The following is a 25,507-nucleotide window of genomic DNA, read 5'->3' as shown; positions in this document are numbered from 1 at the left end:
CATTTGTTTTAAAAATTCTTTTTATTTTATTTCAATTTTTTTATGGCCACACTGCACAGCTTGTGGGGATCTTAGTTCCCCAGCCAGGGACTGAACCCCAGACACAGTGATAACACAACTGGACTATCATGAAACATCCAGGAATTCTCATTTTAATACAGCAGTTACTAAAACTTGTCCAATGAATTTCATTATTATTTTTATCATTTTATTTATTTATTTTTGACTGTGCTGGCTCTTTGTTTTTGCACAGGTTCTTGTCTAGTTGCAATGCTCAGATTTCTCATTGTGTTGGCTTCCCTTGTTGCAGAGTACAGGCTCTAAGGCATGCAGGCTTCAGCAGTCACGGCTCCCAGGCCTTAGAGCACAGGTTCAGTAGTTGTAGAGCACAAAGGCTTAGTTGCTCCATGGCACGTGGGATCTTCCCAGACCAGAGACTGAATTCATGTCTCCTGAGTTGGCAGCATATTCTTTATCACTGAGCCACCAGGGAAGCCCTGTCCAAGGACTTTTAAAATGTCCTCCTCTTAAAGACAAGGAATAACATATCCTTTCTAATCTTTTCTTCAAAACACTTGTTTTTCCTCTTTGGCTCAAGATTAGGGTTATATTTTAACACTTCTTTCTATGCACACCTCTACCATTCCATCTTGATGAAGAATTTTAACAGCTATTACTTAAGAAGTAGTTGTCTAGCTCTTCTAACATGGAATATGATGAGTGTATGTACAACCAATCATATCCATAATTCAAAGAAGCTTGTGACTTATCCTTTACAGATCTCTGATTCTCATAGTTTTATGTAATAAATATGTAAACTATTTAATGGACTTCATGTAAATGTAACTAGAACTTAAGAGTTAAGAAATTTCAGAGGAATGTAAATAATACCAAGAGCAGCAAATTCATTTTGCCAAAGAGGATAGATCACAGGAAGTTTAAGGTGCTGACCTCAAATGACTTTTACAGTTAGTAATAGAATTTGGTACAAAATACATTTTAAATTTTTTTCTAGTGGATCATACCACTGTTTCACTCATGTGTTGATCTAAAACTTCTTTGACCACAAAGATTACATTTTTCAAAATATGTAAGTAACATACATGTATTACATAAAATACGTACATATACACTTCTATAAAGGTAAACATGCAATGCAATTAAAAAGTTATGTATGATTATTGCCAACCCCTTCCCATGTAAATTTAAGTATTTTTATATTAACTCCTGAATGAAGGCCATTTACTGTGGTATTATAAATAAAAATGAATCTCTAGATATTTACCAGTGTTGAAATATTAGGCTTAGTGCTTTCAGTAGTGTGGATGATGTACCATAATATTACTAATTTATGAGCACCAAAAGACCTCTACTCACCTTGTCACTATTGCGGTTTCCCATTGTACATGAACTTATTTCCATTCATTATTTTTATTTTTTTCCTTTTTAACCTTAATTTGTTTGCCTGTTTTTTGTAGATCAAATATGTTTTTGATTTCTTTTCCTGTTAACATCTCTATGGTTCTTATGGGCTAAATGCATTCCCATAAAATTAATATTTTGAAGTCCTAACCATCAGTATCTTAGAATATTACTATATTTGGAGAAAGGACTTTTAATGAGTTAACGAAGATTAAAAAAAAGAAGTCATGTGAGTGGGCTCAGTGTGACTGCTGTCCTTAGAGAAGAATGAGCCCGGGCGGGGGGTCGGGGGAGGGGACAAAAACATGCAGAGAAATGAAGAGAAGACAACTATGGAAAAGCCAAGGAAAGAGACCCTCGGAAGAAAGCAACTCTACAGACCCCTTGATCTTAGACTTTTAGCTTCCAGAACTGCAAGGAAAAAGTTGTTCAAGTCACCCAGTCTGCATTGCTTTGTCATGGCAGCCCTAACAAATGAATTCAGTGGTTTAGCAAACATAAAAGACAGAAGTACTGAAAAAAGGCTTATTCATTTCATGTGCTTGCTTAGTATCTCAGTCACATGCCTTGAAATGACCTTCTTCCCCTAAGTCTTCTTTGTGTCATCGTTGCTTCTGATATATAAATACATGCAGAGGCAGTCACATTCTCTAGCAAGGTGCAACAAGCAGTCATTGTTGACAAGAATCAGCTGAAAGTGATTTGCATAGTAAGCTTCTTCAAAGGACCTTGCCTTATGGCATAACCAGTCATGTTGCTGGGGCAGACCCAGAAGTTGACATATTTTTTTCCTTCAGAATAGTTATGGAATTACCAGCTTTTTAAAAAATTACATGAACACTTCCCAAAGCAAAGTATATTGCAAATTATCACACTCCATCAAGACTGAATGCAGTTCCCTGGGATGAGAAAAAGGTAAAGCCATTAAAGTGGGGAAGAACAGCTGATCTTGATAAGGAAGACAAGCAGTGTCTCCAGTTATGAGACACCAAAAGAACAAGGGGAAATGCAGATTCAAATGGCCAAATTGGCACAACATAACTATCAGACATTTATTTCTGAAGCAAGAATTTAATAATAAATAGGACTGAATATAATTTGCCTACATGATTTCTATTTCTACCCATTTTCCCCATATGTGAATGTTTCCTTTCACACTTTACAATACAAATATAATTATAAATATTTCAGAAATGCAGCTGGATATAGATGATGTCTTCAGAAAGGGTTCATAAGTAACTTTTATGTTTCCTATATATTGTTTAATATTTCAGTAGTCACTTGTATAGTTATAATATTAAGAAAATATATTCTTACTTTATAGGTAGTTACCTGTTTTGTTAAGGGCCTTTGTAGATACTTTGTAAAGTTCACTTAAAAGTGATGTATCAGTATATGAGTGCAGCTTACATGTCTGCTTATAAAATCTAGTATTTCTGAGAAACTTCATCAAACTAAAAAGTAAGTTTATTTTACAAAGGAAAGTCATGATATTGTCTATATTAGAATTGTAGATAATAGGGTAAAGAAGTAACTCTGAGCTCCAATAGAATGATGTTCCAAATTGAAATTCATGTTAATAAAATAAATAAATCAACTGCTAGATCTTGCATTAATGTACATTTGGGTGTTATATTTGGTTTGAATTTTCCAAAGTTCCTGATGTTTCATTTGTTTGGTAATTATTAATAAATATTTTTTGAAACTCTATAAATCCATTCTGCATTATTTGATAAATGTTTTATCTTCTTGGCTCATCAAAGAATCATTAGCTTGCAAGAAACTCTGAGAAGCTGTATACAAATTTCTCTTCCCTTGTTTAAATCAATGACATTTTCCCCAAAAATGTTTCATAATAACACAACTTAAATTTTTGGTATGACTGAAGACTGCAATGATCTGCTGATTTGTTAAAACCAACCTTTCACGTGCTGGCACAATATTAAAACAAAACCAATATTTATTTTCATCTGAATTTCAGCCTGAGGCTTCTTTTATAAAGAGGTTTTTTTTTTCTTTTAAAAATTTTATTTCTTTGGAAAACAATTAACATTTTCATGAACACTTTTAATAGGAACTAATATTAAGATCAAACATTGCTTTTAAAATTTGGGACTTACATATTGACTTTGTTATTATCGTATTTATTTCAATCTTCTGAAAGGGCAGGAAAAAAACAAATATATATTGGCATACATTTAAAAAAAGAAAAAAGAGCAGTTTAATTATAAGAAGATGGAGTTCAGAAAGTTTTCTTCTTTTTTCCTTAAAAGGAATGAGAAGTCGGCATGTTGCTATTGCTCCTTGACATAAAGACAATGTCTTTGTTTTACGTCCTCTATGTCTGAATCCTGCAATGCCATCACAGCAGAGAGTACTCTACACCGCTTTAAATGATAAGAGTTTCAGTAGGCACTTTAGTGGAATTAAGAAAAATCTAACACTCTTCCACCGTGATGCCACATAGCTATCTTCGTTCTAGGTTGTCACGTCAGTAAATTGTATTGAATAGGCCTGAGCTTGTCTCAGTGTGTTTCCAAAAAAACAAAACAAAACCAAGCAAGTACACACTAGAGGATTTACCTTGTGTTGGCAGAATAAACCAAAACTGACAGTATGATAAATATAGCAACTTGCTAGAAACCAGATAATCAAAGAAATCTTGTCCTAGAAAGCCGTGTGTGTGTGTGTGTGTGTGTGCGTGCATGTGCACGCGTGTGATTTCTATTTATGTTCCTTTCCCTTAAATTTCGTCTGTTGGCTGTGTTTTAACCTTTGCCTCTCCTCTAAGTGACTTTATCAGGGTTATAACTCTCTTCTTCTCCAAACATGTCTGCCAAGACTTTAAAGCGGGGTCCCCAATCAGTCAGGTAGTTGTAGTCCTGGTCTGCCTCCGTGGTCAAAGACTCTATGGAGCTAAGAGAGTCGGCTACTGATCCATTGCCTTCATAGGCATATGTTGCCAATGAATCATATGGTGGGGCAGTGGGGTCCACGTCATTTTCTTGTAGCCTTTGATTAATGAAATCCCTTATGTCTGTGTTATCTTCCACTGGTTGTCTCTGACGAGGTAAACAGAGAGAATCTGGTTTGATATCCCTGCGAATTTTGTTATCTTCAATCACTTTTGGGTTTCTCAGAGCACCAATGTCGAAAGCCTGGGTGTCCTCCTCCCCACCTCCTTCATCATCATAATGGATAACGTTGTCTCTGATGTCTTCCTTAGAGGTCATCAAGGTGTCTTTCTTCTTTTGCCTTCTCAGAGCTACATACAGCACAACTATGGCTAGAACAAGACAAAAATGGCAAAGTGAGACTATGTCTGCTCATCTCTCCATAAGAAATTAAATTGATCAGGGCTGGCTGAGTTTTTTAACGACATCCTATTATTTTCAAAGTACACATGTTGTAATCTGTATGGATCATATCTATGCTGATTTTCATTGTTTAAATTCAGTTTCATTTTTAAATTGTAACTAAAGTGAAAAACATTGCAAAACTCACAAATTCTAATAACAGTAGCCTTATATTTGACATATGTTTAAATATCTCAGTGTCAGGTAATTTTTTACAAAATTTTAAAAAAGCAGACAGAGAAAGGGAAATATATAACTTATATGTTGAATTTTTTTAAATGGTGCAAATGGACCTATTTACAAAACAGAAATAGAGTCACAGATGTAGGAAACAAAGTTTTGATTACCAAGGGAGAAAGGCAGGAGAGAGAAATTGGCAGATTGGAATTGACATATATATACACTACTATATATAAAATAGATAATGAATAAGAACCTATGATGTGGCTCAGGGAACTGTAGGCAATACCTTGTAATGACCTAGATGGGAATGTAAAAACAAGTGGGTATATGTATATGAATGCCACTTCACTTTTCTACATACTGAAACTAACATAGCACTGTAAATCAACTATACTCTAATAAAAAATTAATTTAAAAAAGAAAAAAAAAAAGAATGATTTGTCCAATCATACATAGAACTGTATAGCATTGCAGTAATAAAACTTGGGTCTTCCCTGGTACCTCATCTGGTAAAGAATCAGCCTGCAATTCAAGAGACCCCAGTTTGAATCCTGTATCAGGAAGATCTCCTGGAGAAGGGATAGGCTCCCCACTCCTGTATTCTTGGGCATCCCGGATGGCTCAGACAGTAAAGAATCTGCCTGCAATGCAGGAGACTCGGGTTTGATCCCTGGGTTGGGAAGATCCCCTGAAGGAGGGCATGGCAACCCACTCCAATATTCTTGCCTTGAGAAACCCCATGGACAGAGGAGCCTGGAGAGCTACAGTCCATGGGGTCTCAAAGAGTCAGATACGATGAGTGACTAAGCACACACAATAAAACTTGAGGGGCTTCCCAGGTGGCTCTAGTGGAAGAGAACCTGCCTGCCGATGTAGGAGACATAAGAGACCCAATTTCAAAGAATATACAATATGAGTCAGCTTTCCAAATTATGTCAAGTAAGACCACAAATTATTTAAATCCTGTGTCTTACCATATTGAGATATTCTCCAAACTAAATGCCTAGTAATCAGCTGGCCTTCTTTAAACAAGATCATACTTTAAAACACTTAATTTATAGACTCTTGTCATTGAATATCTTTTTTTCCCCATTGACTTATGGTCATCATTATATATATATTCTTTCTCTTTGTCTTTTGTTTAATGCTTTTAAAAGTGACTTTTCTGTGATTTGTGTTGATTTTGTCAGAAATAAAGCAATGTTAACACAAATGTAAATCTAGATATGAGTGATATCTAAGTGTCAGTTATGGGCAACAATATTCAAATTTTACTGTGAGGTAAATCACTTCAGTCACGTCCAACTCTTTGCCACCCTATAGACTGTAGCCCTCCAGGCTCCTCTATCCGTGGTATTCTCTAGCCCAAAAATACTGGAGAGGGTTGCCATGCCCTCCTCTAGGGGGTCCTCCATAGCAGCGGCAATAGATTGAAAGCCAAATGTGTTTAATTTAACACAACATTGTTTGGAAGGAAGATCTTGTCACAGGATTAGAAAGTAGACTACATGATGATTAAAGCAAGTTTATTCCCTTTTCTTCCAAAATTAAGGAGGAAGATAGAGGAGATAAAGGTAGAGCTTCTGTACAATGGGTTTTGAAGAGATGTTCAGCACTCTTCACTTCTGGGCTTTATGCAGATCTCAGAACTGAAAACACTATGGTTTGTTCATCCAAAGTGTATGTGAAAGAGTTTAAACCTCATAGAAAGACCTGCATATGTATAAAATGGCTTTAGAGTTCCTATGACTGAAAAAGACACTGGTTAGATGTGCTTGAGAGTGAAATAGAAGTTTCTGGGCACCACAAGATTCTCATGCTTTCACTCACCCTAGGAAATATATAAAATGGCTAAGAATAAGATGATCTAACTAAAGGGATCTGAGATTGGCTACAGAGATCAAATAGATGGATTTGTAAGCAGACCCCGTGGCAAGACTGAGTGTCAACATTCATAGCTGTGTACCAGCACTTCACACCTAGGTGCAAGGTGGACACTTGGTAAATACTTAGCATGTGTGTGCTAAATTGCCCCAGTCATGTACAACTCTTTCATGGACTTTAGCCCACCAGGCTCCTCTGTTTATGAGATTTTTCGGGCAAGATTATTGGAGTCGGTTGCTATGCCCTCCTACAGGAAACCTTCCTGATCCAGGAATCAAAGCCAGGCTTCCTCATTGCAGGTGGATCTTTACTGTCCAAGCCACACATCCTAGTAAGTACTTTAAATTTTTATTTCCTATCCCAGAGATAAAGGTATGTCTGTACATTTGTCAGAATATTTTGGCTAAATAATGCACATGCATAGATATAAGCTGATTCCACAGAGCCCAACCGTACCTCTGTTGCAATTTTCATGTAAAGGAATGACTGGAAAAATAAAATGTTTTTAAAAAATCTCTCTTTTTTTTTTGAATCCAGTAGAGGATGAATAAATGAAACAGAGTCAGTTGAACAAAGTTTATGGGAGAGGGACACCCCTGAAGTAGGTTTTCATTCTCACAGAGATGTTACAGAATGCATTTTCTTCAATCCTTTCCTTTCGCTGTGCTTCTTGATATTTTAGTGTGTTCTGTTCTGTCCTAGTGGGAATGGTGAGAGTTTTGATGTAAGGAGATCTGAGAAAAGTGGAATAAGAATTGCTTCTGGCCAGAACTTTAGACAGAAAAAAAAAAAAAAAAAACAAATTCAGAGGTGCCGTTACTTCTTTCCTGTGCTTTCTCTTTTCTTTCATTCTTTATTGAACCATTATTGGACAACTACTCTTTGTCTAGTATCATTTTAAAGGTTCTACAATACAATAATTATCAGGATGTAAAAAAATGAATTTAAAACTGCTGCTGTAAATGGGATAGAAAAGCTCATTGCAGCGAGTGCCACAAACTTGAAGTTTCAAGTGTTCATACTTGAAAATTCCCTAGGGCTTGAACATACTTTTGGTGATATTTATTTCTATTGCTATATTTCCATGTGGTAGGAAGTAGAAAATTAACTTGAATAAAACTATACTTCAGTGTAGATAGTCTTCCTTCTATCTATATGCAGCAGCTCAATGAAGAAACACTGATTTACATGGCGAAATGAGGAAGGAGATACACAGACAAGGGAGAGAAAGAGAATACGTGATTAATATTGAAACTCACCCAAGAGTATAACAATGCACAGAAGGATTGCAATCAAAGCCCCAGTGCTGAGTCCTACAGGTAGAAAAATTGCTTCCACATTACAAGACAGGATGGTACCATCAGAGTCACATCGACACACTCGAATAGTCATTGTGTTTGTGCTGCTCTGAACAGGATAACTGCTGTCTTCTATTACTACAGGGAGGAAATACAACTCTTGCTGCCTGCGGCTGTATCCATTTCTTCGGGTTTCAATCCCAGCTGTGTTGTCTACAAAACATGACACGTATGGTAAGATGGTTACTACGAGTATCACTTCAGATCTTCAAGTTGGTATCTGTTAAGAGGTAGGAAGCTCTTCTTGAGTCAGTAAAATACATCCATATTTCAATTCTTTCTTTTATCATTATGAAAGCTGTCAAAATGTAATCAGATGTAATCAAAGAAAATCCTTCTGAAAAGAAGAAACATTAATCTTGTCTACAATAAGAATTAAATTTTCTGTTGAGAAAGAATAGAAAATTGTCTATAAGACAAGAAATATGTTGTATCAAAACGTCTCTTTTTCTGATGTCAAAATCTCACAGAGAAAACAAACCTCAGTGGATGCTTTCTTACATGATTAGAAGAACAAAGATTATAACCGATGAATCAGCATAACATTTTACCTAAGAATATAGTCTTTAAAATATGACACGCATCAGTATACTATTTCAGATAAAATTTGATTTTTTACTTTTTCCAACTCTATATCTATGCTACATATATGTATATATATGTGAATATATGTATACATTTTCACTTTTCTAAAACAACATAAGAAACATGGAAAAGAAAAGAAAATGTGTTAAATCATCAAGATTCATTAAAATTTATAAGGCGTTTGAATCAAAATAACCATCACTTCTATCAATTGCCAAATAAAGAAATGTGATATATATGTATATAAATAGATAGATAGATATACATATATACACACACAATGGAATATTATTCAATCATAAACAGGAAGGGAATCCTGCCATTTGTGACAACACAGATGAATCTAGAGGGTATTATGTTAATGAAATAGACCAGACAGAGAAAGACAAATACTGCATGATAAAATTTACATGGGGAATCTAAGGAAATAAAGAAAAGTAGAACCCATAGAAATAGAAAGTAGAAAAATAGTTGCCACAGACTGGAAGTGGTGAGAAATGGGATAAAGTTGGTAAGAGGCTTAAAAACTCTCAGTTATAAGATGAATAAAGTCTGAAGATCTATATTATAGTACGATGACTGTAGTTGATAGCACTGTACTGTATAATTGAAATTTGCTAAAAGAGTAGAACTTAAATGTTCTCATAAAATAAAGGTGAAAAAAGTATCTATCCATTTAAACCAAAAAAACTTCCAATTACACTTAAAATATAGCAAGATAAAATGGGGATATGGTAAATGGAATGAGCGGCAAATACATGTTTAGATCATGAGAATATACTATCTCCTGAGACAAAGATGATCTGATTTATGTTATTATGAGTAACCAAATATAGATTCTCCAGCACATATAAAATGGTGGAAAACAGTCAATACTTTGATTCCTGCATAACATAACTGTCTACTTAGTTGCCCAAGCCAATGGTCTGCAAGTCTTATTAGTTTTCTTCATCATTTTTACATGGAATCTAGGAGATTTAGCAACAAGCTTATGTATTCTATCTCCCAAGTCACTAACCTCCAGCCTCACAACCATGCCTCTAATTCAAGACACTTTCATTCATTTTCTTCAATAGTATCAAGTATAGTCTTGTCTTCCTCTATTGTTTTCTACACTGGATCCATTCTGATCTGCTAAAATGCTCTCATGTAAACCTTTCAAAAACTACTCAGGTCATTGGGTTTAAGTTATAAACTCTTTAAATGGCTTATAAACAGGTTAACTAAAGTGAGAACAGCTGATCAGTTGCCAGCCTTAATGCATTTAATCCAGTGTCCTTTGTATTTTTGTAGTGATTTTAATAACAGCAGATATAATAATATTAGTAACAGTAAAAAAGAAAAAAAATAGTAACAGTGATGGTAGTAGCAATGGTGGTAGATATGTAAGTTAGTTATGACAGAGCTGGTAGCTAAAATTATATTAAAGGTAATAGGTTCTAGGCACTGTGTTAAAGGATTTGCATTACATCATCTTATTTAATAAAACAAGAAAGAGGTTAATTTATGTTAACTATGAAGTTGAAATTATTAAAGTATACTTTAATGTATTGAGAATCTGCCCTTTAGGTTGTATTGCAGTAGGAGTGAAAACTTGTATTATTTTCACTAAAAAGCCTGCACCATACCATGTGTCATACAAATAAAATAATTACTTGTTATGCACGAGCAGTGCATGTAAAAAAAATGATATATTTAAAACATGAAAAGTAATTTCCCAGACAGTATATTAGTTGTCTGACTCATTAAGGGAATACCCCCATTATAAACGGAAGTAACTTGCCTCATTAGATATAGTCTATATAGGTTATTAAACAGTTTACTGTTAGTCATAAATTTTGTATTTCTCATATATAGATTTCTATATTTTAAGAAGTTGAGTACTTTTAGGAAGAGCATTGATTTCTACCTTTGTGTCTTTTTACAAAATTGCCTGATAAAAGCTAGATTTTTATGTGGTTAAACTTACTTCTGAAGTCACGAACTGTAAAATTTGGTTTGATGGCAGCTTCAGGTGATAATTTAAAGGAGAACTGCTGTCCAGCAGGTGAAAGATCTCGGTCTGCAGCACTGACTATCTGAATTATCTGAAACAAAGTTGAGATCAGACCTGAAATCAGTCACTGATTTCAAAGGAAACTCTACATACCAGGCTAATACATATATTTAATGAAACATGCAAGGAAACCAAAATGACATTTTTAGAATTTATATCATTGGGCCAATCACTTGCAAATACTTTTATAAACAGTAAAATATTTAGAGTTAATAGTGGCAGGTACAATTACAGGGTATGGACTAATTCTAAATCGATGTCCACATAACTAAAGAGAATAACAATGTTGAAAATTCTCACTAATAATAAAAATAAATTAAAATGTACTTGGTTGCATTTTATTTTTTTATTTTTATTTTTTTGCTTGCATTTTAAATTAGACAAAATAAATTCTTTCCAGCCTAAATATGAAAATACTGGAGACAAAATCTCTGATTATTTAAAAGTCCTTTCAAGGAAAAAAAAATTAGTATCATTATGTTTGTGAGAACGAGTTTTATCTTCATAAATAAAGTAAAATGGTGAGAAAGAAGCAGAGGACGTAGATCTGCTTTGTTGTTATGTCCCCCACCGCCCAGTGGGTGAGAATATAAATTATGTTTTCTTGGAGTTTTTTTTTCTTTTAAGAAGTAATCGTGACCAACTTTGTTTCATAAATTTTCCTAAATTGCTCCCGAAAGTGGTATATCTAAACAGTTAAAATTCTAGTACTTTAATGAGATGCCCTTAGGAATTTGGTGATTAACTTTCAAGAGCCAAGCTATGAAACTGATAATTCACTGTGTAAATAAACAAATACAAATGGCTTTGAGGTATTTATTTATTAATATATGCAATGACTTTGCATCACGAAGAAATTGCAGGACATGTGTGCAGAAGAGGAAGGCAGTGTGCTGCTTAGGTGACACATTCTTAGACTAAATTTGAATTTGTCAAAGGAAGAACTTAGATCATCCTATGCACTTAGATTGATGCCACTAAACATGAGAGTTATTTGCCCCTATTTGTTTTTATCCCATGGTTAAAACTCAGACTTATGACTGTTATCTGCCTTCTATATAGCTGTGTGTTTTGGTGGGCACAAACAGGACCACACACAAGTACACAACATAAATACTGGGATTTCAAGTTCAGTACTAGGTAATTTTTAATTTGATCATGGAATCTCTAATGATAATTTCAGTTGCCTATTTTACTGTGGGGGTTTCCAGGTGAGTAAAGTCGGCTTCCCTAGTAACACAGATGGTAAAGCACCCGCCTGAAGTGCAGGAGACACAGGTTTGATCTCCAGGTCAGGAAGATTTCCTGGAGAAGGAAATGACAACCCAATCCAGTATTCTTGCCTGGGAAATCCCGTGAACAGAGTAGCCTGGTAGGCTACAGTCCATGAGGTTGCAAAGAGTCGGATATGGGCATGACTTAGCAAGTAAACAGCAACTAGTTTTACTGTGATTCACCCAGGATCTATTTAGCCTTTAGAATTATCATGGGTTCAACCCCAAAAGCCAAACTGTAGAATATGGCAATTTAGCCAAATAATTACCACGCAGACCCTGTAAAGCTTCAATTTTCCTCGAATAAAACCATGTACTCAGATCACTATATATCATCCATAAAATTTCTTTAAATTATTTGGGAATTAATTTGCCACATTTTGTTTTCCTTTGCTATCAACTAGCATAATTATCTTTTTTATAATCCATCAACATCAATTTTTATGAAGAAAATAATTTCACAACAAAAAAATCTTTTAAAATAGCATACAGAGGTGACCTTTTGGTATAAACTGGCAATGATCTGGAATTGACACTTGGGAGTTATTGTCCTAATGAAATACTTAGGCCAATACTGCATTGATTCATCATATAAATCACTATTGACTTATGTAGAATCATCTTTTCTCTTATTTTGATAGGTAGAAACAGGCACAGAGATAGATAAGGTATATACACATACATATATATGTATATTAAGTTGTTATACAATCCAAAAAAGACAGTTCCTCAGACTGGTTCCAAATACGAAGAGTATGTCAAGGCTATATATCGTCACCCGGCTTATTCTAATTATATGCAGAGTACATCATGAGAAACGCTGGACTGGAAGAAACACAAGCTGGAATCAAGATTGCCAGGAGAAATATCAATAACCTCAGATATGCAGATGACACCACCTTTATGGCAGAAAGTGAGGAGGAACTAAAATCCTCTTGATGAAATTGAAAGAAGAGAGTAAAAAAGTTGGCTTAAAGCTCAACATTCAGAAAATGAAGATCATGGCATTCAGTCCCATCACTCCATGGGAAATAGATGGGGAAACAGTGGAAACAGTGTCAGACTTTATTTTGGGGGGCTCCAAAATCACTGCCGATGGTGATTGCAGCCTTGAAATTAAAAGACGCGTACTCCTTGGAAGAAAAGTTATGACCAACCTAGGTAGCATATTCAAAAGCAGAGACATTACTTTGCCGACTAAGGTCTGTCTAGTCAAGGCTATGGTTTTTCCAGTTGTCATGTATGGATGTGAGAGTTGGACTGTGAAGAAGGCTGAGCGCTGAAGAATTGATCCTTTTGAACTGTGGTGTTGGAGAAGACTTTTGAGAGTCCCTTGGACTGCAGGGAGATCCAACCAGTCCATTCTGAAGGAGATCAACCCTGGGATTTCTTTGGAAGGTATGATGCTAAAGCTGAAGCTCCAGTAATTTGGCCACCTCATGCAAAGAGTTGACTCATTGGAAGACTTTGATGCTGGAAGGGATTGGGGGCTGGAGGAGAAGGGGACGACAGAGGATGAGATGGCTGGATGGCATCACTGACTCGATGGACGTGAATCTGAGTGAACTCTGGGAGTTGGTGATGGACAGGGAGGCCTGGCGTGCTGCGATTCTTGGGATCGCAAAGAGTCGGACATGGCTGAGTGACCAAACTGAATTGATGCATAGTTTCTAGACCCTTAGGATGGCTGGGATCAAAAGCAGAAAATGCTCATATACTGCATTTCTCATATTCCAGGGTTATATTTCATTTGTAAATGTGGCCCAAAAGGGCTTCCCTGGTGGCTCAAGTCAGTAAAGAATCCACCTGCAATGTGGGAGACCTGGGTTCCATCCCTGGGTTGGGAAGATCCCCTAGAGGAGGGCATGGCAACCCACTCTAGCATTTTTGCCCAGAGACTTCCCATGGACACAGGAGCCTGACAGGCTGCAGTCCATGGGATTGCAAATAGTTGGACACAACTGAGCGACTAAGCACAGTGGCCCAAAAGAACACAAAATGCTTGACATATAATTATTAGGAAAAACAGATTTCAGCGACCCCACAGATTTCTTACCACTTTGTCTGAGTATACAAAAATAAAGTTATCTCTAATAACTTCTACTATTCCCAATTTTTTAATTTATTAGAGAAACACAGAAACATTAGAGTTCTATTTCCAAAAGCCTTTCAATTGGTGCATTACATGATTCTGATTGCTATGGTATAATCAATGCCTGTCATTACCTAAAAATAAAGGACGAGATTTGAGGGGCAGGTGGAAGGATCTGGAAAATAGTAAATACTTCTAAGTTGTCAAATTTTGGTAAACTTCTTTTACTTTTTGTCTGTGTGTTCAGTTGCTCAGTTGTTTCAAACTCTTTTGTGACCCCTGGACCATAGCCCACCCACCAAATTCCTTAGTCCATGGCATTTGAAGGCAAGAATACTGGAGTGGATTGCCATTTACTACTCTAGAAAATCTTCCGAACCCAAGGATCTAACCTATGTCTCTTTTGTCTCTTACACTGGCAGGTGAATTCTTTACCACTGTATCACCCGGGAAGCCTCTTATAACTTTGCAAATAATGAAATCCAGCATAAATTTTGCCTGCATTATAAGGGAAAAAGCATTTAACTATATATGTATGTATGTATATATATATATATATATATATATATATATATATATGTATATATAAACTCCACGTCCAAGGAGCAGTGGCTGTGCGGGCACAGGAGGGCTAAGAGGAGCTACTTCATGTTCAAGGTCAGGAGGGGTGGCTGTGAGGAGATATGCCTCATCCAAGGTAAGAAGCAGCAGCTGCGCCTTGCGGGAGCAGCCAAGAAGAGATACCACATGTCCAAAGTAAGAGAAACCCAAGTAAGATGGTAGGTGTTGTGAGAGGCATCAGAAGGCAGACAAACAAACCATAATCACAGAAAACTACTCAATCTAATCACACAGACCACGGCCTTGTCTAACTCAATGAAACTAAGTCATGCTGTGTGGGGCCACCCAAGACAGGCGGGTCATGGTGGAGAGGTCTGACATAACGTGGTCTACTGGAGAAGGGAATGGCAAGCCACTTCAGTATTCTTGCCTTGAGAACCCCATGAACAGTATGAAAAGGCAAAATGATAAGATACTGAAAGAGGAACTCCCCAGGTCAGTAGGTGCCCAATATGTTACTGGAGATCAGTGGAGAAATAACTCCAGAAAGAATGAAAGGATGGAGCCAAAGCAAAAACAATACCCAGCTGTGGATGTGACTGGTGATAGAAGCAAGGTCCGATGCTATCAAGAGCAATATTGCATAGGAACCTGAAATGTCAGATCCATGAATCAAGGCAAATTGGAAGTGGTCAAACAAGAGATGGCAAGAGTGAAAGTCGACTTTCTAGGAATCAGCGAACTAAAATGGACTGGAATGGGTAAATTTAACTCAGATGACCATTATATCTACTACTATGGGCAGGAATCCCTTAGAAGAAATGGAGTAGCCATCATGGTCAACAAGAGTCTGGAATGCAGTACTTGGATGCAGTCTCAAAAGTGACAGAATGATCTCTGTTCATTTCCAAGGCAAACCATTCAATATCACAGTAATCCAACCCTATGCCCCAACCAGTAATGCTGAAGAAGCTGAAGCTGAACGGTTCTAGGAAGACCTACAAGACCTTTTAGAACTAATACCCAAAAAAGATGTCCTATTCATTATAGCGGACTGGAATGCAAAAGTAGGAAGTCAAGAAACATCCAGGATAACAGGAAAATTTGGCCTTGGAAACAGAATGAAGCAGGGCAAAGGCTAATAGAGTTTTGCCAAGAGAACGCACTGGTCATAGCAAACACCCTCTCCCAACAACACAAGAGAAGACTCTACACATGGACATCACCAGATGGTCAACCCCGAAATCAGATTAAATATGTTCTTTGCAGCCAAAAATGGAGAAGCTCTATACAGACAGCAAAAATAAGACCAGGAGCTGACTGTGGCTCAGATCATGAACTCTTTATTGCCAAATTCAGACTTAAATTGAAGAAGTAGGGAAAATCACTAGACCATTCAGGTATGACCTAAATCAAATCCCTTATGATTATACAGTCGAAGTGAGAAATAGCTTTAAGGGACTAGATCTGATAGAGAGAGTGCCTGATGAACTATGGAATGAGGTTCATGACATTGTACAGGAGACAGGGATCAAGACCATCCCCATGGAAAAGAAATGAAAAAAAGCAAAATGGCTGTCTGAGGAGGCCTTATAAATAGCTGTGTAAAGAAGAGGAGTGAAAACCAAAGGAGAAAAGGAAAGATATAAGCATCTGAAGGCCAAGTTCCAAAGAATAGCAAGGAGAGATAACAAAGCCTTCCTCAGTGATCAAGAAATAGAGGAAAACAACAGATGGAAAGACTAGAGGTCAGTTCAAGAAAATTAGAGAAACCAAGAGAACATTTCATGCAAAGATGGGCTCAATAAAAGACAGAAATGATTTGGACTTAACAGAAGCAGAAGATATTAAGAGGTGGCAAGAATACACAGAAGAACTGTACAAAAAAGATATTCACGACCAAGATAATCACAATGGTGTGATCACTCACCTAGAGCCAGACATCCTGGAATGTGAAGTCAAGCGGGCCTTAGAAAGTATCAGTAGGAACAAAGCTAGTGGAGGTGATGGAATTCCAGTTGAGCTATTTCAAATCCTGAAAGATAATGCTGTGAAAGTGCTGCACTCAACATGCCAGGAAATTTGGAAAACTCAGCAGTGGCCACAGGACTGGAAAAGGTCAATTTTCATTCCAATCCCAAAGAAAGGCAATACCAAAGAATGCTCAATTGCAGTCATCTCACACACTAGTAAAGTAATGCTCATAATTCTGCACTTCAGCAATACGTGAACCATGAACTTCCTGATGTTGAAGCTGGTTTTAGAAAAGGCAGGGGAACCAGAGATCAAATTGCCAACATCCGCTGGATCATGGAAAAAGCAAGAGAGTTCCAGAAAAATATCTATTTCTGCTTTAGTGACTATGCCAAAGCCTTTGACTGTGTGGATCACAATAAACTGTGGAAAATTCTGAAAGAGATGGGAATACCAGACCACCTAACCTGCCTCTTGAGAAACCTGTATGCAGGTCAGGAAGCAGCAGTTAGAACTGAACATGGAACAACAGACTGGTTCCAAATAGGAAAAGGAGTATGTCAAGGCTGTATATTGTCACCCTGCTTATTTAACTTATATGCAGAGTACATCATTAGAAACGCTGGGCTGGAAGAAGCACAAGCTGGAATCAAGATATCCTGCAGAAATATCAATAACCTCAGATATGCAGATGACACCACCCTTATGGCAGAAAGTGAAGAGGAACTATAAAGCCTCTTGATGAAAGTGAAAGAGGAGAATGAAAAAGTTGGCTTAAAACTCAACATTTGGAAAACTAAGATCATGGCATCTGGTCCCATCATTTCATGGGAAATAGATGGGGAAACAGTATCAGACTTTATTTGGGGGGGGGGGTCCAAAATCACTGCAGATGGTGGTTGTAGCCACGAAATTAAAAGACACTTACTCCTTGGAAGGAGTGTTATGACCAACCTAGATAGCATATTCAAAAGCAGAGATATTACTTTGCCAACAAAGTTCCGTATAGTCAAGGCTATGTGGTCATGTATGGATCTGAGAATTGGACTTTGAAGAAAGCTGAGTGCCGAAGAATTGATGCTTTTGAACTGTGATGTTGGAAAAGACTCTTGAGAGTTCCTTGGACTGAAAGGAGATCCCTCCAGTCCATTCTAAAGGAGATCAGTCCTGGGTGTTCTTTGGAAGGATTGATGCTAAAGCTGAAACTTCAATACTTTGGCCACCTCATGCGAAGGGTTGACTCATTGGAAAAGACTCTGATGCTGGAAGGTATTGGGGCAAGTAGGAGAAGGGGACGACAGAGGATGAGATGGTTGGATGGCATCAGCGACTCAATGGACATGAGTTTGAGTGAACTCCGGGAGTTGGTGATGGATAGGGAGGTCTGGCGTGCTTCAATTCATGGGGTCACAAAGAGTCAGACACAACTGAGTGACTGAACTGAACTGATATATAAATATATTTATGTGTTCATTTAAAGTTAAAGGTACAAATGTATCACTTGGGAACATATGATTAAATAAGTCATCCTGTAATAAAGCTAATGAAATGAATGTGTTCGTTGCTCAGTCATGCCCAACTCTTTATGACCACATGGACTGTAGCCCATCAGGTTCCTCATTCCATGGAATTATCCAGGCAAGAATACTGGAGTGAGTTGCCATTCCCTTCTCCAGGGGATCTTTTTGAACCAGGGATTGAACCCGAGTCTTCAGTGAAGGCACATTCTTTACCATCTGAACTACCAGGGAATTTTCTCCAAATTATCAAAAGAAGTAATAGAGCAACACAGTCCCCTAGAAGTTTCTGTACTGATGGGAACACTCTGGATGTACACTGATAAAAATGGTAGCCACTTGGAATCTAGGATTAGCAAATACAAGCTAAATATATAACTAATAAGGACCTATTGTATAGGATAGGGAACTCTATATTCTATAAGAACCAATATGAAAAAAGAGTCTGAAAAAGAATGGATATGTATCTATGTATAACTGATGCAATTTTCAGTACACCTGAAACTAACTCAATACTGTAAACCAACTATACTCCAATAAAAGTAGTTTTAAAAAATTGTTGCCACTCTTTTCATATAGCTACCAGGCACTAGAAACAAACAAGTGTGAATGATAACTTTTAAAATGTATTTAATATTAATCAAATATGTATAAGGCTAGTGAACATCACATGACTAGAGCCATGTGAGAAATATTCTATGAAGCAGTAGAAGACATTCAAATGGAAGCAAATACTAGATAATAAAGAAGGACATTTTAATAAAAATACAGTTTCAAATAGTAAGATATTTCCGCAAGTAAGAATTGAAACTTCAAATTTATTTAAATAAGTAGTTAAAGTTATTCTATGCAAAAGAAATTGAAATAGACATCAAACCAAAGAATATAGATGGATTTTTCTTTTGGAACCTAGGTACGCAATATTGGATTAATTATATTCTTATTGCATAACACACTCTTACCATCTGCTCATCCCTGGTTCCTATTAATCATATTACATCATATCTCCATTCATTCACTTATGAAAGTGAAAGTGTTAGTTGCTCAGTCATGTCCTACTCTTTGCAACCCCATGAACTGTAGCTCCTTTGCCTATGGAATTCTAGAGGCAAGATTACTAGGGTGGGTAGCCATTCCCTTCTCCAGGGAATCTTCCTGACCCACAGATCGAACCCAGGTCATCTTCACTGCAGGCAGATTTTTTACCATCCGAGCCACCAGGGAAGTCCTTTATAATAGTGTTTATAAAAAAGCTGGCTACTCACCATTACCCACATAAATGCTAGGATTTTGACGGGAACTTTCATTAACAATGTGGTCCTTCCTCTTATGCTCTCCCCCCAGAACCTCCCTCCAGAGTAATACTTAGTAAGAAAATGTAATTCAGACATTTTGAATAACCCAGATGTTTTATTCAAGGCCACCAGAAAAAGTTTTCCATTCTTCATGTGCTTAAGAGTATCTATGCAACCCCTTCTTAAAGGCATGTGAACAAAGCAAGAAATATCACAGAAGACTAGAGTCCAAAGTTTTTGCTTACTGGGCTTGCAGTCACAAGTGTTTTGGAAATTTCATAGTCTCCAGAAAATAGCAGAATATGCAATCTTAGAACTGTTAGTTATATAGAATATATTCACTAGGCCATGATCATTTTTATCCCATGTGGTAATAATTCCACATGCAACACATGCCATTAATTCAAAAGAAAATGCTATCATTTATGGTTTATTTTATGAAGACATGTGATCCATGTCTATTTGCATGCATGGTCTCATAACCTGAAACACATTCATAGAGCAGGTCTTTATAAAATCTTAAATAACAACATTGATAAGATACCTGTCCTGGTTTGGCATTTTCACACACAGCTGTCTCATATGGCACAGATATTTCTGGAGGAAATTCATTGACATCTAGGACATTAATTAATATGTTGACTCTGCTGGTTAATAATGGGTTACCTGTTAAAAACATACAAGGAGAAAAGATGATTACAAAATCTGATCAATCATTGCTTTTATAGTGAATATCATTAACATTTGAAAATCAGCATTCTTATGGAATCCAGATGACTTTTTCTTTATAACACGAGGCATTGTGTCAAGTATAAATGATAAAAAGATGAATATGGGCACTCTCCCTCTCTCACTGTCAGAGAACCAGCAGTGCACTGCACAAGAATTTATCCCTGAAAATCACCCCCAAAGTTAAGGACAACCATTTAGCTCATGTTTCATCAAAAGTGCAGCCATCAAACCAGAGTGAGTTAACAAGACCAATCTTCACTAAACAGTGATATTTTTCACTGAATAAAACATATGCTTTTTTAAGTGTGTCTATAACTTTATTCAGTAGTATCATCTACATATTTAAATAACTTTCTCAAACTGATCCCCCCTAAAAAGATGACAAGTTATAAGGAATATGAAGGAAAGATGATTTTTTATAGATGAAAGTTAAAATAAACTTAAGGAAGTATAAATAAGAGATTATGGACAGTTAGGATGCACCCTAAAATTATTTGCTGATGATGAGAAAGGACAAAGTAAACAGCATTTCCTTCCTACAGTGTCAAAAAATATTGCTTTGTAAAACTGTCTCTGTCAAAATCCCATCATGAGTTTTAGTCCCAACCTGCGGTATGGTACTAACTTCTCTGTCCTTTGCTGAAGAAGACCAGGCATAATTCAACAAATAAAGATAACATAATGGATATGTTTCAATTTATTTATTTTACCCAGTAAAACTTTACAGATGTGCCGGGAGCCAGCGTGAGGAATCCCACCCATAAAAAGGTCATGCAGCAGGGGCCTGATGGATAAGGCGAATTAGGCCTCAGGTTTTCCCCCTGGTATTTCCTGAGCATGTACCCCCCCAAAAAATAAGAATATGCCTGCCTTATTGTATTGGGCTTTTCTACTTTTCTGACACTCTGGAAAAAGTTAATTCAGGGCTTCACTCTCCTGCAAAAGAATGTCTCAGCTTAAAATCCCCTCTGATAACTCTCTAGCTTGCCTAACAGGTTCCCCCGGACTTTTTACAGCTTGTGAATTGTTTACAGTCTCCCAACCACGAGAGGCACAAGAAGCTTAAAACATCCTAGGAGATGGATAAGGTGCCCCAGGTTGTTGAAGTATCTATTCCAAAGTCACATATCTAGAGGAATGGGGAGTTAATATCCAAACTCAGGACTATGGAAATCCAAGTATTATGTTCACTCCACTTTTTTAATGATTTGTTATTGTGTTAGATTCTTCGTCTGCAATGCCACTGAAGATTCACAGTATTGGCATTGTTTTAGATCTCTGTCTGGATGCTTTTAAAGAATGCATATAAATCTTACCACATGATAGATTCTGACAAGCCTACAATATTCTGTTATGCTGAAACTGATTTAAAGAAATAAAAAGCATCATCAGCAGTAGCTTAAGAAATGTTCACATATTCATATATGACAAAGTGAAATCCATCGTCGTATACCAGTTCAGGCACAGATAACATAAAAGGAGGAGAAATGGAATGTTTAATAAGTTACTGTGAGGATGGGACAAGATTTCTCTCCCAATTATATTTATAATACTGACTTGCGTTTATAATGTATAAACATGTTATTAATTTAAATTGATTTTTACCCATGAGAAAGTCTGTTTTGGTAGTTTTAAATATTTATCTTCCTGGAATATAGATTTTACATCTGCCCCAATGAGTAATGTGCCTCAAAATATAATCACTATTATAATATCTTATTATTAAAAGTGTTTCTCAAAGACGAGCTTTTGGTATTTTCAGTTCAGTTCAGTTACTCAGTTGTGTCCGACTCTTTGCGACCTCATGAATTGCAGCACCCAGGCCTCCCTGCCCATCACCAACTTCCGAAGTTCACCCAAACTCATGTCCATTGAGTCGGTGATCCCATCCAGCCATCTCAGCTAAAGCCAAATATTTTGTTGTGTGAAATTTTCCTGTGCACTATAGGACTTTTAGAACCACTATATAATAAATGTGACTAAGCATCACTGTGGCAATTACAAAATATGTGTTAGTCATATTTGATTTTGTGACCCCATGGACTGTATAGCCTGCCAGGCTCCTCTGACCATGGAATTCTCTAGGCAAGAATACTGGAGTGGGTTGCCATGCCCTCCTCCAGGGGATCTTCCTGTCCAGAGATCAAAACCCTGGTCTCATGCATTGCAGGCAGATTCCTTACCATCTGAGCCAACAGGGAAGCCCCTAACATAACAGTAGATACTGGGCTTTATAATATGCACAGTAAAGGAAAAATGTGAAGAGATACAGTTGCTGTTGTCGCTGCTAAGTCGCTTCAGTCGTGTCTGACTCTGTGCAACCCCATAGACGGCAGCCCACCAGGCTCCACCGTCCCTGGGATTCTCCAGGCAAGAACACTGGAGTGGGCTGCCATTTCCTTCTCCAATGCACGAAAGTGAAAAGTGAAAGTGAGGTCGCTCAGTAAGTGTCTGACTCTTCGTGACCCCATGGGCTGCAGCCTACCAGGCTCCTCCATCCATGGGATTTTCCAGGCAAGAGTACTGGAGTGGGGTGCCATTGCCTTCTCCAATACAGTTGTTAGTTGTACTCATTCTTGGGACAGGAGGGTAGAAGTAGAGGAGACTTTTTTGGCCTTTCATGGAAAGGATGCAGAGTAGAAACAACCACAAAGCCTTTGAGTACTTCTTGAAAAGGTGCAGAGAGGAAGGCTTCCCTGAGTGGATTTGAACCCCCCAACCTTTTGGTTAGCAAGTAAATGCTCCAATCAGACTGTGCCACAGAGATACATGCAATTACAAAATAAATGCCCAAATAAGAACAGAGGAAAAACTGTAATAGCATCAAAGATGGGTTATCCATACTGTCCAAAAAGAGTTATGGGTTTATAGTTTTCAATATATAACTCTTCTATTGTATATTTGTAAAACTTCTTATGATTAAAGGTTTAAAAATGTCACCTTCTATTTGTAAATCTGGTTAGGTAAGCAGCAACATTTCTCTTTGACAACTACTGTATTCAGTTAAGAACTGACCTTTTCACAAGGGAATATTTTTATTAGAGTAATACAGAAATTTTTTGATTCATGTATGTAATTCACTAAATGGAATGGTAAAGTGATGACATTTCTTTTGTGACTCTTCTCATCTTTGAAACAACAGTGATGACATTTCTTTAAACTTGATTTGGCATAAACATTACTATCCAAATCCCTTCCATATTAGAAACTAGTTATCAATGAGCAATTATAAAGTCAATTCAAATATGAACTTAGTAAATATTAAATACTCAAAACCTTACACAATTAATTGCTGTGTTCCCAGTAGTCAAGCCATTCAAACTCCAATTATCATTGATTCATATTGCTTATATTGAATAGCCAACTTATTAATAGTTTTGTGGTCAATTAAGATAATCATTAACTTATTCTATTTTGTCCCTCAGGCCTTCAAGAATGTTTTGCTAAATCTTCTTTCTTTACTCTTCATGATATCTTGATCAAATCCCATAACTTTTTGAGCCAATTTGAATTAGAACTGCCTTAACATTTTAAAGTACAACTTAAACCAGGAAAAAAAGATTAAGGCTAAATTATAAAAATCAAGAATAAAGGAGAAGTGAAATACCATAAGTGAAATGCATATTATAAAATAATATTTTAAATTTATTCCAAAAGTTCAGTCAACATAGATAAACTGGACAAATTCCTAGAAGGACATATATTGTCACATATGTGCGTGCTAAGTCACTTCAGTCATGTTTGACTCTGACACCTTATGGACTGTAGCCCTCCAGGCTCCTCTGTCCTTGATATTCTCCAGGCAAGAATCCTGGAATGAGTTACCATGCCCTCCTCCAGGGAATCTTCCTGACCCAGGAATTAAACCCACATCTCTTATGTCTCCTCCATTGGTGGGCAAGCTCTTTGTCACTAGCATCAAAATGAACTAGAAGATCTTTATAGATCTAAGGCAAGTGGGGAAAGTTAAGCTTTAATAAAAAATCTCCCAACCAAGAAAAAGTCATGCCCACATGGCTTCACTGGGAAAGTCTAGCAACTATTTATAGACCACATAATATCAATTCTTCATAAACTCCTTCAGAAAATAGAGGAGAAAACACTTACCAGCTTATTCTTTGTACCAAAAGTCAATCAAAAATATCAGGGGAAAAAAAGCATGGATTAACCTCATAAACACAGATACAAAAATTGCTTAAAAATATATTAGCAGTCAATCCCAGAAGCATATTATAAAGCTAATATATAATGACCAAATATCATTTATCCTAGGGATGTAAGGTTAGTTTAACATCTAATAGTATTATAATTAATGTGATATATCATATTAATAGAAGAACAAAAAATTGCATAAGCATTTTGATAGACTCAGCATTAGCATTTGACAAAATGTTATCCATTCATGATTTAAAAAAAAAAAAAGGTCCTCAACGAATAATGCATAAAAGGCAACATCCTCAATTTGACGTAGTCTATCTATGCTAAAGAAGCCCATAGCCAGCATTATATTCAATGGTGAGAGACCAAATAATTTCTAATATTGAGCATATGGCAAGAGTGTATGTTCTTACTGCATATTCACCTTTGCACTTGAGGATTTATTTAGTGCAACCAAATAAAAATAAAATTTAAAAGTATTCAGATTGAAAGGAAAAAAAAAATTATCAAAAAATGTTAAGACCCTGCAAGTTGGAAACTCTAAAATATCCACAAAAAAACTTATGGGTATAATCAGGGGAGTATATCAAGAACAATAATAAAAATGGCTATTGTATATCTGTATACTAGAAAAAAAAAGAATTGATAAAAAATTCAAGTCACAATAGAGTCAAAGATAATAAAATATTTAGGAATAAATTTAGCAAAATAAAGGTAGGAATTATAAACAGAAATTGACAAATCATTTCTCAGAGAAATAAAAGGGATTCCTGATAGAAAGGACTGCTGGTGGAAATACAAAGCTGTAAAGTTCACTTTAGAAAATAGGTTGAAACTTGCTTTAAACACTGACATGTGAAGTAAGATTCTCTCAGTTGTGACTCTTTGTGACCAGTGGTCTATACAGTCCATGGAATTCTCCAGGCCAGAATACTAGAGTGAGTAGCCTTTCCCTTCACCAGGGGATCTTCCCAACCCAGGCATCGAACCCAGGTCTCCTGCATTGCAGGCGGGTTCTTTACCATCTGAGCCACAAAGGAAGCTCAAGAATTAAACACTG

General features: G+C 36.6%; 1 protein-coding gene across 3 annotated transcripts in view; it reads right to left on the bottom strand.

Annotated features, from left to right (window-relative positions):
• Positions 1-3,427: 3,427 nt before the first annotated feature.
• Positions 3,428-25,507, bottom strand: part of CDH12 (cadherin 12) — a 1,192,649-nt gene continuing 1,170,569 nt past the window's right edge. For all 3 annotated transcript variants that reach the window (XM_060400262.1, XM_042233916.2, XM_060400263.1), the window contains exons 11-14: positions 20,102-20,223; positions 10,758-10,875; positions 8,105-8,356; positions 3,428-4,708 (exon numbers count right to left, since the gene is read on the bottom strand). In XM_060400262.1, the coding sequence (XP_060256245.1) occupies positions 4,209-4,708; positions 8,105-8,356; positions 10,758-10,875; positions 20,102-20,223 (992 nt within the window). In that variant the 3' untranslated portion in view covers positions 3,428-4,208. The remainder of the gene's footprint in view (positions 4,709-8,104; positions 8,357-10,757; positions 10,876-20,101; positions 20,224-25,507) is intronic.

Source organism: Ovis aries, chromosome 16 (assembly GCF_016772045.2).
Source record: "Ovis aries strain OAR_USU_Benz2616 breed Rambouillet chromosome 16, ARS-UI_Ramb_v3.0, whole genome shotgun sequence".
NCBI classification, from domain to species: domain Eukaryota; kingdom Metazoa; phylum Chordata; class Mammalia; order Artiodactyla; family Bovidae; genus Ovis; species Ovis aries.
Note: the sequence above shows the minus strand (reverse complement) of the source record. Positions and strands in the feature narration are given on the sequence as shown.